We start from the raw sequence: 12,454 nt of genomic DNA on the forward strand, positions 1-12,454 counted from the left end.
TTTCACATCTACTAGAATGGCTACAATAAAAAAGGTGGAGAAAAACTAAGTATTGATGAGGATGTGAAGAAAAGAGAGTTCTTGGTAAAATGGTGCAGCCACTTTGGAATAGCTGTTTGGCAGCTCTTCAAAAAAGTTAAATATGGCGTTACCATATGGCCCAGCAATTCCACTCCTGGGTATATAACAAAGAGAAATGAAAATATGTGTCTATACAAATGTTCAACAACGGCATTTTCCATAATAGCCGGAAAGTGGAAATAACCCAAATGTCCAATGAATGGATGAATAAAATATGATCTATCCATACAATGGAATATTATTCAGCCATAAAAATTAAGTATTGATATATGCTACCACATGGATGAAACTTGAAAATATCATGCTAAATGAAAGAAGCCAGTCACAAAAAGCCACATGTTGTATTCCATTTATATGAAATTTCCAGAATAGGGACATCCATAGAGTGAGAAAGTAGATTAGTGATTGCCTAGGGCTGGGAATGGGGGCTGGGGGAGATAGGTCACTAATGGGTACAGGGTTTCTTTTGGGGATGATGAAAACTTCCAAAATTGACCGCAGTGATTGATGGTGGTATAATTCTGTGAATATATTAAAAATTACTGAATTATAAATTATAAAAGGGTAAATTTTATGGTATGTGGATTATATTTCAAATAAAGCTATTACAAAAGAAAGTAGGGATAAAAAAAGTAAAGAATAGTAAATGCAAAGCCCCTGGGGCCACAATGAAGTGAGTTTGAGGAGCAGAATGGTCAGTGGGTCTGGAGAATGGGAAAAGGAAAGTCTGGTAGGGGCTGGTTCACAGAAGACCTTGATTTTATTCTAAGGTCTATTTAAGGGAGTTTAAATTCTGAGGCAGGCATTGCCATCCCAAATAGTCTCAGTGCATCACCTGCTGGGCTTCTGTGTTTTTTGAAGGCCCATGACGCTGCCCCCTAGCTGTCTATACCAGTTCATAAGATATAGCTGTCCGCATCGGGAGCTGGCCGTGTTATGTGGCTTTTTAAAAATTATTATGTTCAGTTAGCCACTGTATCATTAGTTTTTGATGTAGTGTTCAATGATTCATTAGTTACGTATAACATCCAGTGCTCATCACACACACCTCCTTGAGTCTTCAGGGCTTTGCACATTTTGAAAAATTGTGTTCTATAGCAAAAAAGTAGAAAGTGAATTATCAAAATAGTAAGTTCAGTTAATAATGAAAGTATGTATACCTCACATACTATCCAAATAAAGCCAGGACTCAAAGGCAAGCTCAGCGACTTTTGATAAATTTGTTTAAGCAATATGTGCCCTATATGACAGTCAAGATTATATTGGCTGGCCCACAGAGGAAAGGGCCTGATGGGTGGGGTTGTGACAAGCATTGTAATACAGCATCAAACATCGTTGCAGTTGTTTGTCCCATGCTCTGTACTCTGCTGACTTGATGGCCATGGGGTCTTGTTGCCTCATCCTCACAGGAAGGCTCTCACAGTCCTTTGTCAGGGGTGAGAACCAGCCCCTTGCAGAGATAACTGACCCCTACCTTTGCTCTTGGGGTCCCTCCACACCCGTCAAAGGGAGGAAGCTGTGTTTCCTGAGAATCTTATCGATGGCGTGCTCTGTTGCCAAGTCCTGTGACGCTGGTAGGACCCCTCCCAGTCCTCCCACCCCAGCACAGGAAAGGGCCCGTGCATTATTTACATTGTCTGGGTTTCAGAACAGGACTAGCTTTAATCAACAGCAAGAGCAGCAGTAGCAGAGTGAGTGTGCAGAAAAAAGGACTGCTAACTGAGGGAATCACACATGAAGAGGAACCTCTCAGAATGACACCTCTGTGCTGGCTGGGACTTTCTTGCCTGGTCTCTAATTCCAACTATCAGAGGAGGCTCTCACCGTAGAGAACTCTGGCCACTCTTTCCTACCTTGTATTCCCTGGCCCACATCCACTCTTGTCACAACCCTCAGAGACAAGAGGAGGGTCAGGCTTTGCAGACCTGGGTAGCCCTGAAAAAATTATAAAGGCTACTCAGATGTGTACAGTTTATAAAGTATGTAGCACATGTTTTTTCTTACTAAGTCCTCACAACAAGCCTGTGAGTTAGTCATAATAATAGCTAGCATCTCCTGAATGCCTATTCAGTGTGGATGTCCTGTATGTACAAATATGTACACATACGCACACATACACATTTATACATATATACATACATACATACATGTGTGGATATCATATATGTGTGCATATATACACACATGCATTCATACATACATGCGTATGTAGGTATACATACTTATAACACTCCTGTGGTAGATATTTCCATTTTACAGATGAGCAAACTTAAATAACTTGTCCAAAGTCACAGATAGTACAGGTGCTGATGGAGGACTGATGCCTTACTACATTCCTGGAAAGACATGGTCTGCTGGTTATTCAAAGTCACTTTTTGGTTTATTTCGTAGATTGGATATAGTTCATTTGCGTGTCTTTTCTTTTTCACAGTGCCCCTCCGCTCACTGAAAAGGAAGTTGAGGTAAGTTATTTCAGTGCTTTATGAAATTTAGTGCCTGGGCTTGACTGGGTTTATTGAAAACATTCCCTTCTCTAGCCTCTGCCCCTGACGATTTTGTACAAAAGGGGTAAAGTGGACATTGTGATCAGCCCTACTGAACTGCTGAGACTCCCACCCCAGGTAATGGAAGATTTTGATAAACTTGGTCAGAGATGAGAAGGTAGCTGGAAATTCCACATTTCTTCAAGGATGGTTTACGCTCTTTAAAAGTATGACTTAGATACACAAAGTTAGCTGGGAGGCTGCAGAATTGAATCAAATTTATTTCAAAATTATTAACAGATGGTCAGATTTCAAGTTTTCAACTTTGGTCCAGAGGAAGAAGTTCCCTTCTGAGGGCTCCAGACATAAGGAAGGTAGCTCAGCCAAGGGAGGAGGCTGTTCTGGCAGCTCACCAGATTTCCCTGATTCCTCCATCACTCCCCTTGGGGCCTCCTTGTCTCTGTAGGGATGCTATCCCAACAGGGTTGGTGAGTGAGCGGAGAGGAACTTGCCCGCATTTCATTCTAGTGAAGGGGTAGGGTAGATGGACAAAGAGAGTGCATCCCAGGTGAGGTGGTGAGGACCTCTGATACCAGCCTAGTTTGTTTCCAAGTCAATTATGTTGGAGTTGATAGAAGGAAGGGAGTAAGAATCTGGATGAGTCCAGAATCTCTTTTCACTCCAGGTTGGGAGGATAGAAGGTTTTATAGTCTTTATAAAGGTTTGCCACTGATAATGAGAAAATGAACATGCCCTTCCTGAGACCCAGTGGACTGGATAAGCAGAGGAAGACAGACAACGTGAAATGTCTGCCACAGATAGTAACAATTACCTTGCACACAGATATTGCACTTACAGTTCATCACACACTCATATCCATCCTTTCAACTAATCCTCCAATCAGCTCAGAGAAGTTGGTAGAGCAGGAATTAGAACAAAGGAGGAAACCAAGGGATGAACTAATTTACCCAAGGTCCCAGACCCAGTGTTTCGCAGAACCAACATATAGACCCAAATATTCTGACTAAATTCAGGACTCTATATCATGCAGCCATGAAGGGGATAACTCATGTATAGAAAAAATAAACTTTGAACATTACTGATAAGTTTGACTGGACTGAGGCTTTTGTAGGACAGAAAATCCCCACCCACTGACACTGGTGAAGATGGGCTATGGGTGGTTTGTTTAATGGCCAACTCCTACCCACAGATGTATACTGACACAATCAGTGCTCAGCATGGTGACAGTGCACAGGCTTTGAAATCAAACAGTATAAGGTTGAATCCTGGCTCTACTACTCCATGTCACCTTGAACAAGTTAATGACATCTCTGGTCTCAGTCTCTTTACCCAGAAAGTGCCCATAATAGTTCCTATTGCAGAGGCTTGTTGTGAGGTTAAATGAGCCAAGGTGCACAGAACTCACAACAGTGCTAGCATATAGTAGATGCTCAATGTGGAGTATCTTCCAGTGTTGCCATCATTGTTGTTATTGGGTCAGTTCAAGGTCTTCAGTTCTGTCTGGAGATGTCTACCCACTGTGGGCCATATCACATGAACTCAGAAGTTCAGACAGAGTTAACTCACCCCCAGGGTGTAAATATGCTACCACTTGACTCAGGGCAAATGAAGAGTGTAAAAATAAAGACCATTGCTTCTTCCTGTGTAGAGGCCATCTGTCTACTTCTCCTCCCCAGTAGTTTCCTATCATGCCAGGAGTTTCATGTTTGCTCAGTCCACCTTGCAAAGTTTCATTCATGCATCCTGAATTTTTGGCATGGAAAATTTGTTCCAGAAAACTTCTCCTAACAGAATCATACCTGGCCTTATTTAATCTTGTGGAAGCTTCTTAAAGCTGCTTTCTGTGTAGAATTTATAATACTCAGGCAAGATACTGGTTGAAGTTTGCTTTAAGTCAAAAAGGCTTACATGAGAGACTATGGACTCTGGGAAACAAACTGAGGGCTTCAGAGGGGAGGGGGGTGGGGGAATGGGATAGGCTGGTGATGGGTAGTAAGGAGGGCACGAATTGCATGGTACACTGGGTGTTATATGCAAGTAATGAATCATGGAACTTTACATCAAAAACTAGGGATGTACTGTATGGTGACTAACATAATAAAAAATAAAAATAAATAAATAAAAGGCTTACATTCTAAATGGAGTTTCTTTATTTTTTTTATTTTAATGATTTTTTATTATATTATGTTAGTCACCATACAGTACATCCCCGGTTTCCGATGTAAGGCTCGATGTAAATGGAGTTTCTTTAAATACAGTGGTTCCTAACATGATATAATAAAAAAATATTATATAAAATAAATAAATAAATAAATAAATACAGTGGCTCCATGCAAAACCTCCAAAACTCATGTGCAATAAATCCTAGCATGAATCCAAACTGCTTACACAATCAGCTATGCTGGCCTGAGTTTACCTAAACCTAAATACAGGATGTTATTTTCTTGAAATTCGGGAAAAAGCAAAGTGTTATTCTCTTACTATTTTTCAGTAAAATGCATTTGGTCTTCTGGTTCTGGAAAGGACCTAGCATGAACCTCAGGTTACTATTTCACCATCTTTTGTGTAGTTTACTATGGATGGAGAATTTCTATTGTACACGGCTGCTTTGGTGACTGGTTCCAGGAGCTAATGTAAAATGCTCATGCAAGAAACACACCTGTGACCTTGTTCCCTGTAATAACTCCTCCTAGCATCTCTCCTACACTCTTGTTCCCAACAGAACGTGTTTGTACAACTGTCCTTGGCCTTTAGAAATGACAGCTACACTCTGGAATCTAGAATTAACCAGGCTGAAAGGGAACGCAACCTAACAGAGGAGAACACAGAGAAGGAACTGGAAAACTTCAAAGCTTCTATTACGGTAATCGTGGAGCCTGATGGAGGAATCCTTGGAGGAGGGACTGTCTCCTAGGGCTATGCCAGGTGTCCTGCTTCTCTCAGTCACCAAGTAGAGTATCCTGACATGAGAAATCAGGCCAAGGCCCTGAGTCTTCCTCAGAGAGCTTGGAGGAGCTAAGGCAGAGACCTGAAGGCCTGGTTACCTCAAGGCTATGAGTAAGGCCTCTGAGTCCTTGGCAACTTCTCAAGAGGAGGCTGGGTGACCTGGGATGGCAAAGCGAGCGCCTTAGGAACCAGAGACCTGGGTGTGATTCCCTTGTTTCAGGTCAGTCAGGTATAGAGTGTCCACATTGGGCTTCTCCAATCCCCACCCAGACCCTGCAGAGGCCACTCTTTTCGGCCAGGATGGGGACTAGGGTTTGTCTTGTGACAGCTCAATCAAGTCTTGGTATGTGAGGAACCCAGCTGATGTTCCTTATCACTTCCCAGTCCTCAGCTTCACTATGGCACCACTGTGAGCACCGAGAGACCTACCAGAAGCTGCTGGAGGATATCACTGTCCTGCACCGCTTGGCTGCGCGCCTCTCCAGCAGAGCTGAGATGGTGGGGGCCGTCCGCCAGGTGAGCCTCTTCAGCTCCCAGCCCTCTGACTAGCTCAGTTCTGCCCACAGTATCTAAAGCAATAACGTAAGCAATGACAACTACAACCATTTATTGATGTCTTCCTCTGTGCCTGACATCCTAGGTACATTATTGTGTTTTACTAAGAGTATTTCTGGTGGACCTCTAAACCTTGAGGTGTTCCTTGGTAAAAGCTTTCTGTGAACATGTAAGTTTGGGAACTGCTGTGTACTACCTTCGTTTCTTAGAGATTTCTAATACATACTGGCACCATCAAGGCTTTGAGAAATCCTATAGTGAAGAAGCCTATTTAAAACTACCTGTGTGTTTCCTAAATGTATTTGACTGAAGAACCATAAAATACTTATTTTCTCATAAAATACCTATTCAACTCCCATGGAACTAGTATTTGGCAAACATGCTTTCAGGAAAAACTGCTTCCCCACAATGAAGACATGAAACTTCAGAAGGTAATAGCACTGGTGAGTGGTAGAGCTGGGGTGCAGGCTCAGGTTTGGCTCCCTCTCAGCCACTTTGAAATCCTAAAGCACACAGGGCACCGCCCTGATCCAGGATGGTGTCATGAGATCAGACTGCCTGAAGCCTAATCTTGGCTCCACCAGGATTCACTGTGTGACCTCAGGCCAGTTACTAAGCTGTGTTCCAACTTCTCCAACCAATGCAGATGATGATGGTGTCTGTCATATAGGCTTACCATAATATTTGCAAAGCACCTAGATGTTATTATCACTGCTGCTAGGCCCATGCTTGCCTATTATGCTGCATTGGTTGCATCAGCAGGGTGTTCCTGGGACAGAGCCTAGAGCTGTTCTTGTGGAATGAAGGAAGGACAAGCCACTGGGCTGTCCCAACCCTGTGTTCTTCTGGGGAAAGGGCACCTGACTCAGCAGCACACCCAGGAAGTCATTCTGGCTGGGAGAAGCAACAAAGGGAGAGCTCAAGGGATGGGGCTATCTCCAGGAAGCTTCCCTGACCCATTCTCTCAGCAGAGATGACTTTTCTACCTCTCATCTCCTGAGGCATTGTGGCTGGGCTTGTTCTTGTCCTCCCTGAGTGGCAGTGCCTGAGTCCCCCTCTCAGCTCACACCACAGACAGCAAACTCTCAGAGCTGCCCTGTTGAATCTAAGATTGGCCCCTGTATCCTTTTAATTCTCCCAGCCCACAGGCTAACTCAGAGCAAACAAGTGCCAACAACCCTTTCCTCCAATTGCCCTGTGCGCTCATGCTCTCCTTTCCTGCAGGAAAAGCGCATGTCAAAGGCAACAGAAGTAATGATGCAGTATGTGGAGAATCTGAAGAGGACGTATGAGAAAGACCATGCAGAGCTCATGGAGTTTAAAAAACTTGCAAATCAGAATTCAAGCCGCAGCTGTGGCCCCTCTGGTAAGGAACTGGGCTCCTGCCCCCATCTTGGCCCTGCAGTGTGGGTCCCTGATGGCTCTAGGCCAGGATCACATCCATCGGTGCAGCCTGAGGAGTTCTAGTTGAGCAAGGCTCATTGCCTTTGTCCGGTGCTGCCCATAGGCGCCTCACAGCAACTATTTTGGTGAGCCTAGGGACCTCGAACCAGGAAATATGAACAGTCCCAAAGCAACTCCTGACACAATTAACCACACCAGTTGACCACGGATATGAAGCCATAGGCTGCAAGAGCTCACTCTACTTTGTGAGAAGGACAGAACCCAGACCTTATAGTCTTTGTGCTTTGGGGCCAACATGTACTAAGGAATTTGGACTTTATCCTAGAAAGCATCATGGATCCAACCAGATTTTGGTCAGGGAAATGATATGTTCATACATGCAGTTTAGAATGTTCCACTGATTACAGTGTGGCAGTTACATTAGTGGGATAGAGTCAGAGATAGGGAACCCACAAAGCTGCTATTACAATAGTCCAGGTGAGAGATGAGTCTGGGCAGTGGGAGTGGCATGAGATCCTGGCTAAAGGAGATATTGCTGAGATAAATAGACTCGTGGGCAAGACAAATGTTTTAAAGAAATACTCTTTTAAAAAATGTTCTATACACTTGCTTTAGGAGCACAGAGGTGATTCTGCTTGAGGGAGTCAAGGAAGGTTTTACAGAGTGATGGCATCTGGACAGTGTTTCAAAGTAAAAATAGGCATTCTCCATGTAAGAAGGGGAAATATACCCCAGGTAGAGGAAACAGCATGTACAAGGATGTAGGGCTGGAATGGAAAGGGTATGAAACAAAGAATTTGATGTGGTTACAGTGTTGGAGTGTGATGATGACAGTTTGTAGGTAAGCCTTGGTAGGCCGGGGCCACATACCAGGCCATCCTAATAATTTGGACCTTTGTCCTCAAGGCTATGAGGAGGCACTGGTGAGTTTATACCATCTAACATGGTCAGATTCTACTTCTTCTGAGAGTACTTGTCTGACTTCAGAGTGGGCAATACATTAGGAGAGTGTAGACACTGGGATCTGGAGAGACAGGTCAAGGAGGCACTTGCAGCAATCCAGGATGAGGAAGACGGTGACTTGGACCAGGATCTCTCCTTGAGAGCCAGGGTCTAGGCTCTGGCTGATGAGGATGGTGCTAGCAGGAGAAAACAGACCTTTTAGTGACCGGAATCCTTGTGGAATGCAAACATCCGTGTTACCAAAAGCAGGAGGAGGGAAAGTATAACAGATGGAGAAACCTTTATAAACAGGAGGTTTCACAAGTTTCCTGGGGAATATCAGTGACACTTTCCAGAGTCCAAAGGCAGTGTACACATGCTCCAGACTGTCTGCTTTGGATCTTGGCAGCAAGACTCCTGACCCACATGCATCTGGGCCTATAGCAAACTAGTTTCTCTCAGTGTTGGGAGTTGGGGAAGTTGCCACTAAAGAAACTGTAATATGTGGGCTCTTGCATTATTGTCCTGGAAGGTGCAAGGTCTGCTGTAAACTGCCCTATCCAAGATTTATGAAGTGAACAGTTACCCATGAGTTTCATTAATTCATGCTAAAAACATTTTTTGAGCTCCTTTGCTGTGCCCCACATGATACTAAATATAGAAGTAAAGGGCACATGGTCACTGAGATCCAAAGGAACTCCCAGCCCTTGCAAAGGGCAGAGCAGTATAACCAGCCCAGTGACAAATGCAAGTAGATTCTTATAGGGAGCATAATGCAGAGTCCCACATTCAGTCTGGGGACATGAGAAAGTGCTTACAATAAGAAAGGAGATGGTAGATGAGTCTTAAATGGTGACTAAGTGTTTTTCAGACATTTGTTCCCATTTCACTGTTTCTCAGCCTGGGCTGGGGTAGAGGGGCCAGCATCCACCTAACAGGTGTGTCCATTAGATACTCAGTGACCATTCCCTAATAATGTTGGTTTTTAAGCCTTTACATGACTTCTAGCAATCTTTTTCTATGCCTGAGACTCTGAAGACTACAGTGAAATAAAAATATCTCTGATTTGAAGAAAGGTGATACACACGTAAAAAAATCACTTTTTCCCCTGAATATTAAACATACTGATTGTCTACATTTTGGGTTATTTCCTTAAGATAGATTTCCAAAAGTATAAATACTGGCTTGGGGGAAAGAAATTTTTATAAGGCTCTTAAAGCCAACTATTTTCAAATAACCCATTGATATTTCCATTTAATGGGTAACAATAGTGCTCAGTTCATTGTGCCATTGACATTCTTGTCCTTTAAAAATATTTTTGACTTTGATAGGCCAAGATTATATCTCATCTCATAGTTTTAATTTGTATTTTTTGCCTTTTGAATTGTTTGCTGGACATTTGTAGTTCCACTTTTATAAATTCTCTAATTATATCTTTTGCCTGCTTGTAAGATTGGCATTTTATTAATTTGTATGAATGCTTCAATATATAAAAAATATTTTCTGGTTCTGCTATTTTGGCTGACTGGAAAACTTGAAACTCCTTGACCACAAGTACTTAGACATTTCTGCTGGATAAAATAAAGCAAACATTAGTTTAAAAGAACAGCTGAATCTACAGGAAAAGAAATTGAAATACTCAGATACAAGAAAAGAAAAGAGAACTGAAACCTGCAGCTTCCTTGGGGACACGAGTCAGCTTCAATTATCTGGGGGCTGAGCTTTTGCACTTGCATGCAATATGAGATATCTCGGACACCTATGACAGAGAGTTGACTTTGAGACTCTCATAGAAAGTTAAGATTTTCCAAGGACTGCATCTTTAGAGAACTTGAACAAGAAAAAAACAGTTGCCAAACAGCAGAGACACAAATCAAGGAAGTCTGTTTCACTCTGTAGTAGGAAAAATACTTTCTGCTTCCTCGTAGGAAAAATGTATGCCATGACAGAAGTTGTGGTGCAATATGCAGAGAATCTGAAAAGAACATCACAATGAAGTCTGTAGGAACACTGTCAGAAACATAAAGCCACTCTGGAGAGGCACACCCTTCACCCAGGACACACAAGATTCCTCTAACTGAAGCCTCACTAAAGATGATCTTACAGTATAGAATTATAAAATACATAAGAAAACAATCCACCTTGAACAAGAATCATCAGACACACTAAACAATAGGATTCTATCCTAAGGATTACAGAAAATAAAATGATCGGATAATTTTTTAAAGGTATGTTTAAAAATTATTAGAGGCATCAAACAATGAATCAAAAACATGAGAATAAAATACAATTATCAAAAAAAGAATAAAATAGAACTAGAAATGAGGAACAGAATCATGGAAATTAACAACTCAGTAGTTTAGGTGTGGTAGGTACTATAGTGGTGGTAGTTACTATTGTGGGGATTCTAAATTTTCTCCTTTTGGGCACACTTCTCCATGCCCTTGAAGTTAGGTGATGCCATGTGATTTGTCAAATAAAATGTGAGCAGAAGGACATGTGTCACCTTTGAATTGAAGCCTTTAAGAAAATAGTGTGCAGGGGTGCCCGGGTGGCTCAGTTGGTGAAGTGTCTGCCTTCAGCTTGGGTCATGATCCTGGAGTCCTGGAATCGAGCCCCACATCGGGCTCCCTGCTCAGCGGGGAGTCTGCTTCTCTGTCTCCCTCTGCCTCTCCCCCCTGCTCATGCTCTCTCTCTCAAATAAATAAAATCTCAAAAAAAAAAAAAAAAAGAATGAAAGAAACTAGTGTACAATTTACCCCATGTTTCTTCCTCCTCACATGACAATCATCACTGCTCCAGAATAGAAGTTCCATTAATCTGACTCCAGAGCGAGGAAATGCGGAGCAGAGCCTGCTGCCAACTCAGAAGCAAATGGACATGTAACATAAGGAAGAAATAAATTTTTATTGTTATAAGTGACCAAAACTTTGGGGTTGTTTATTATGGTAGCATAACCTAGCTTATTGGTACAACATTTAAATCAGATTGGGAACAGTTGAGGAAAAAAAATTAGCTAAGTGAAGATAGATTTGAGGAATTTGCTCAAAATGCAGTTCAGAGGGATAAACTGATTAAACATATGAAAGGAATGTTGTATTATAAGATATGGGATAGAGTATAAAATGAGAAAGTTCCAAATATGTTTATTAGCAGATCCACAAGAGGAGAAAGGGAGAGAGAAAATATTCAAAAAGATTTTCCAGAATCTGAGAATTTCCCAAAACTAAAGAAAGACATGAATCACTGGATTCAGAAAGAACAGTGAATTCCAAGAAGAAATAAAAACACATCAAAGATGAAGTGGAAATTTTTAAAGTAACCAGAGAGGAGAGAGAGGATTTACAAAAGACTGATAATTCTCAATAGCAATAGTGGTACCAAAAGGTAATGAAGTAGGGTGGGGGAATGGGGTAACTGGGTGATGGACATTAAGTAGGACATAACCGTCAACCTAGAAAAAATATAACCAGCTAAACTATGATGCCAGCTTGAAGGCTAGGTAAAGATATTTTGAAACAACAACTGAGAAAGTTTAACTCTCATAGATCCTTGCCAAAACAACAAGGATGGATGTACTTAGGGAGAAACAAAATTGAGATAAAAAAAAAAAGGAGTAGGATGCAAAAAGGAATGTTGATCAGACATTTGTAAATGTGGGTAAATCTAAACAAGCATTTACTATATAAAACAACAGTCATAATAATATGAGATTACAAAAACAAAGTGAAAAATACTGAAAAGCATATAATATGAGATTTGAGGGAGTTACTGTTTTAGGGTTTCATTAGGAAAAGAATAGAAATTGTGATTAATTTAGGGGCGCCTGGGTGGCACAGCGGTTAAGCGTCTGCCTTCGGCTCAGGGCGTGATCCCGGCGTTCTGGGATCGAGCCCCACATCAGGCTCCTCCGCTATGAGCCTGCTTCTTCCTCTCCCACTCCCCCTGCTTGTGTTCCCTCTCTCGCTGGCTGTCTCTATCTCTGTCAAATAAATAAATAAAATCTTAAAAAAAAAAAAAAA

General features: G+C 42.0%; 2 protein-coding genes across 8 annotated transcripts in view; one reads left to right on the forward strand and one right to left on the reverse strand.

The window, feature by feature from the left end:
- The window catches only part of LOC123786575 (uncharacterized), a 211,407-nt gene that overhangs the window by 120,607 nt on the left and 78,346 nt on the right, over nt 1-12,454 (reverse strand). The gene's annotated exons all lie outside the window — the stretch shown is intronic.
- IRAG1 (inositol 1,4,5-triphosphate receptor associated 1) overlaps nt 1-12,454 on the forward strand; it is a 129,976-nt gene that overhangs the window by 87,883 nt on the left and 29,639 nt on the right. For all 7 annotated transcript variants that reach the window (XM_045788856.2, XM_087868037.1, XM_087868038.1 and 4 more), the window contains 4 exons: nt 2,513-2,543; nt 5,308-5,448; nt 5,916-6,047; nt 7,311-7,452. In XM_045788856.2, coding sequence (XP_045644812.2) covers nt 2,513-2,543; nt 5,308-5,448; nt 5,916-6,047; nt 7,311-7,452 — 446 coding nt within the window. The remainder of the gene's footprint in view (nt 1-2,512; nt 2,544-5,307; nt 5,449-5,915; nt 6,048-7,310; nt 7,453-12,454) is intronic.

The sequence above is a fragment of the Ursus americanus genome, chromosome 16 (assembly GCF_024610735.1).
Source record: "Ursus americanus isolate L20-20 chromosome 16, mUrsAme1.1.p, whole genome shotgun sequence".
NCBI lineage: Eukaryota > Metazoa > Chordata > Mammalia > Carnivora > Ursidae > Ursus > Ursus americanus.